Consider the following 4996-nt stretch of genomic DNA (forward strand, 5'->3'; position numbering starts at 1 on the left):
TGAAACTTTGAATTTAATATTTATTAAAATTTCCTCTTTAGAAAAAGATATGTGTTCACTAGAAAGAGTAATAGAATACTCAAATAATACAACTAATGAAAATAAACTTATAGAAGATTTGAAGGAGGAAGAAGCCATTTTAGATGAGAAAGTTAATAGTGATTCTAATTTAAAACTGAAATTTACAAACGTAGAGTTATCATATCAAGTTTCAGATTATACTAGTAATTACAATTACTTGGAATTTAAAGCAATTAAAGACTTTAATCTTGAGCTGAGCCCAAATGAACATATTGGAATTATTGGTAGAACAGGATGTGGAAAGTCAACTTTAATTAAAGGTATTTTAGGGTCATTAATTCCTTCTTCTGGCACCATAAAATTTGGGGAAATTGAAATTTACAACTTATCAAGGAATAAAAGGAGAGAAATGATTGGTATAGTAACTCAAACGCCTCTAAAGGTAAATAATTGGTCAATTAGAAAATATTTGGATCCATTTTTTGAACATAATCAAGATACAATTTTACAAGTATTAAAATTTACTGGATTCTACAAAATAATTGCTAATAGAATGCAATTTGACGAAAATCTGGATCTGGTTAAATTATCAGACTATAACCAAGAAAATTGCATCTCTCTGACAGATTTTCATTTAAAATATTTGAACTTTGTCAGGCTATTATTGAATAGGAAGAAATACAGAATCATTTTATTAGACGAGCCTACAATAGAAGCACAGATTGAATTGGGAAATGAAGCTCCGAGTTATTGCTATGAGAACTCAAAGCTTGTTCCTATTGAAGAGCTTATCAGAGATTACTTCCAGCATTGCTGTGTTGTAATCGTTTCGCATAATTTTAATGCTTTAAAATATTGCAATAGAATTATTAATCTTAGCTATAAATGCAGGTTAGATATAGAAAAAAAAAGTAATTAAAAGTGATTATTCCTGTAAACATGAATAATTGGTCAATAATCAATTTTTTTCTTAAATAAAAAACAATGAATTTATTGTTTGCAGTTTTTCTAAATTTATCCCTATATTTTCTTATTATTAAATTTGTCCCTCTTAAATTATTTTACACACACCCGCCAACATAATTTTATATATTTTATAGTGGGATCTTATAAATTAGAGGATAAATTAGTAATATACTAAATTGTAATTAATTTCTTTTATAAGCCTCATAATTTAAACTGGAAGGCGGAAAATTGTAATATAAGCAACTAATTAAGGATCTAAATTTTTTTTCTAAGTATTATTTGGGGTAGCCAAATATGCATATAGAACTAAAAAATAGAAATAGTAAAAATGAGGGTGATTTAGAGAGTAATACAAATGAAACGAAAGAAGACTCGTCCATTTTTGACTCACAAAAATGCGGCTCTTACAAGTCATCTTCATTGAATTCAGCAATAATAATTTCAAGCAATTCAGATAATCAAAACTATGGTGAAAAACGAGTAGTTGAAGTTCCACTTAAAGAATCAGAAATATGGATACAAATGCTTATCGGATTTGTAACAGTAGTAAAGGCAACTGTTGGTACAGGAATACTCTTTGCTCCTTTTGCAATTGTTAATTCAGGCTATGTCTTAAGTATTGTACTCATTTTGATTTATTGGTTATTAAATGTTATTTGCACCATTTTAATGTTTAAATGCGCTGATGAAGTTAACGACACGTATTCAGGTATTGCATCTGCAGCAATGGGGAAGTCTGGACGAATTCTGGCTGATGTTTCAATTACATTTACGCAGTTATCATTTTGCGCAGTATTTGTTACTTTTGTAACCAAAGCTATACAGAATGTAATATCTGGCATTCATGATTGTGCGCCTGCATATATAGAATATGGTACAGCACTAATTACCTTTATTCAGCTCATTTTATACATTCCTATGTCCTGTTTTGGTAGAATTCAGTCATTGGGCCCAGCGATGATTATGGCGAATATTGCACTTCTCATTGGTTTGGTAACAGTATTCGCCTATTCTGCTTTAGAACTTGCATCAAATATTTCAAATAATACTATGGCTAAACTCTCAGATTTTACAGATTTAGAATCAATTGCAGGTTTGGTTGGCACTGCTGCTTTTTTGTGGGTATCTGGTCCTGTTGTAGTATCTTATTATGTCTCAATTGCAGATTACAATGCCAGAAGAAGATTTACTTGGGTATATGTTGTGGCAATAACTTTTGTTTTTATGCTTGCCACATCATTTGCTTTTGTTTCAGCATTTGGCTATGGTGAAAATACTTTTTCTACGATTACTTTGAACCTTCCGATTACAGCAGGTGCAATGTCAGGTCAGATATTCTTTGCTATTTCGATTTTACTTTCATTTCCACTAATGATCTTTCCTGTAAAAGAGATTTTCACAAAATATATTGACAACTATTGGAAGAAACATAACAAAAATAAAATTCTGGAATTTATTACACCAGCTGAACAAGTTAGACAACTCAGCATTCAAAAAACTTCGAGTAAATTAAACACTCCAATAATTTCTCAAACCAATTCTCCTGGAAAAGAAAATTTGAGTCCAAATTCCATCAATTCAAAATTAGGCTCAAAAATCCTTCTTAGGCAACCAAGTGGATCAATTTCGTTTACAATTGATAATTCAAATAACAAACTATCAAATTACTTTGTGAAAGCAGCACCTTCAGCCATTGTAATAATATTGAGCATAATTTGCTGTATGATTGGTTTCTTTCTTATTAATTCACTTGGAAACTTTGTAAATCTTGTTGGAGGTTTATTTTGCGTCCCAATCAGTATTATTCTTCCTGCATTATTTCATCTAACACTATTTAAGCAGCAGATTTCACTTCCTGCATTCATTCTGGATATTTTCCTCATTATTTCTGGAATAATTACGTCAATTGTCGTCATTTGGTACACATTCGTTTCATGGAGCGTTACAAACGAGTCCATATGTAATATTAAGCATTAGCTTAACTATTATTTGACTTAAATACTGACTAACCAATTTAATGATATCTTATTTCATATACTTAATTCTACTGAAATTACTGTATCTCTATTCTAGAACTTCACATTCTAGTAAACAACCTATAAGCCATTTGTGGCAATATCATTTTAATTAAAAATATGGAATTATTTCCCTAAATAACCTTAAAACCAACATTAAAATGGAGAACAAGACAATTAATTAAAAATTACATTTTTAGTATCTTTTTTAGCCCCCTTTTTTTTAAATATCCGATTGGGGAATATTTTTTAACTGTACGTACTAAATAATAATTTAAATTGAATAGCGCTAAATTTTCAAATATGTGGGGATTTAACTTGATTTCAGAATCTGTTCCTCACATTAGAGAAACAAAACTGAAATAAATCCAATCAATTAAAATCGAACTGTTTATTAAATTCTTGTTGTAAATTTCAGAACTTTTAAAATGAGTGAAAAGAACGTTTCAATTGTTGTGGCAGCTTCTGTTTTGAGCAGTGGGATAGGAATTAACGGACAATTACCTTGGTCTATATCTGAGGATTTGAAATTTTTTTCAAAGATAACTAATAATAAATGTGACTCGAATAAGAAGAATGCACTAATTATGGGAAGAAAAACATGGGATTCAATTGGAAGAAGACCTCTTAAAAATAGAATAATTGTCGTTATTTCCTCCAGCTTACCACAAGATGAAGCCGATCCTAATGTTGTTGTATTTAGAAACCTTGAAGACTCAATAGAGAATCTTATGAATGATGACTCAATTGAGAATATTTTCGTCTGTGGTGGTGAATCCATATACAGGGATGCTTTAAAGGATAACTTTGTAGATAGAATATACTTAACAAGGGTGGCACTAGAAGATATAGAATTTGACACTTATTTCCCAGAAATACCTGAGACATTCTTACCAGTATATATGTCTCAGACATTCTGTACTAAGAATATCTCTTATGATTTTATGATTTTTGAAAAACAAGAAAAAAAAACTTTACAAAATTGTGACCCTGCCAGAGGTCAATTAAAGTCCATTGATGATACAGTTGATCTTCTTGGTGAAATATTTGGGATTAGAAAAATGGGAAATAGACACAAGTTTCCAAAAGAAGAAATCTACAACACTCCAAGTATTCGATTCGGAAGAGAACATTATGAGTTTCAGTACCTGGACCTTCTTTCTAGGGTCTTAGAGAATGGAGCTTATAGGGAAAATAGGACAGGCATTAGTACATATTCAATATTTGGTCAGATGATGAGATTTGATATGAGAGAATCTTTTCCACTTTTGACTACAAAAAAAGTTGCAATCAGATCCATTTTTGAGGAGTTAATATGGTTTATTAAGGGAGATACTAATGGAAATCATTTGATTGAGAAAAAAGTTTATATTTGGTCAGGAAATGGCTCGAAAGAATATTTGGAAAGAATTGGTTTAGGGCATAGAGAGGAGAATGATTTGGGCCCGATCTATGGTTTTCAGTGGAGACATTACAATGGAGAGTACAAAACGATGCATGACGATTATACCGGAGTTGGAGTTGATCAGCTTGCAAAACTTATTGAGACCCTAAAGAATAACCCAAAGGATAGAAGGCATATACTAACAGCCTGGAATCCATCTGCCCTATCTCAAATGGCTCTTCCGCCTTGCCATGTGCTTTCTCAGTATTATGTTACCAATGATAATTGTCTTAGTTGCAACCTTTATCAAAGGAGTTGTGACTTGGGATTAGGATCTCCATTTAACATTGCATCTTATGCTATACTTACCATGATGCTTGCTCAAGTTTGTGGTTATGAACCAGGTGAGCTTGCTATTTTTATTGGAGATGCCCATATCTATGAAAATCACCTAACACAATTAAAAGAACAATTAAGCCGCACTCCACGTCCATTTCCACAACTCAAATTCAAAAGAAAAGTTGAAAATATTGAAGACTTTAAATGGGAAGACATCGAATTAATCGGATATTATCCATATCCCACTATTAAAATGGACATGGCGGTATAA

General features: G+C 31.3%; 3 protein-coding genes across 3 annotated transcripts; all 3 read left to right on the top strand.

The window, feature by feature from the left end:
* Positions 1 to 49: 49 nt before the first annotated feature.
* Chro.40504 (ABC transporter) lies at positions 50 to 940 on the top strand. Its single annotated transcript, XM_660772.1, has 1 exon — positions 50 to 940. One exon carries the CDS (start codon positions 50 to 52, stop codon positions 938 to 940), a length of 891 nt encoding a protein of 296 aa, XP_665864.1.
* A 341-nt stretch (positions 941 to 1281) lies between these two features.
* On the top strand, positions 1282 to 2964 carry Chro.40505 (hypothetical protein). The annotated part of the gene is made up of 1 exon (XM_660773.1): positions 1282 to 2964. One exon carries the CDS (start codon positions 1282 to 1284, stop codon positions 2962 to 2964), a length of 1683 nt encoding a protein of 560 aa, XP_665865.1.
* A 466-nt stretch (positions 2965 to 3430) lies between these two features.
* Chro.40506 (chain A, crystal structure of Dhfr) lies at positions 3431 to 4996 on the top strand. The annotated part of the gene is made up of 1 exon (XM_660774.1): positions 3431 to 4996. One exon carries the CDS (start codon positions 3431 to 3433, stop codon positions 4994 to 4996), a length of 1566 nt encoding a protein of 521 aa, XP_665866.1.

The sequence above is a fragment of the Cryptosporidium hominis genome, assembly GCF_000006425.1.
Source record: "Cryptosporidium hominis TU502 chromosome 4 CHRO014205, whole genome shotgun sequence".
Lineage (NCBI taxonomy): Eukaryota > Apicomplexa > Conoidasida > Eucoccidiorida > Cryptosporidiidae > Cryptosporidium > Cryptosporidium hominis.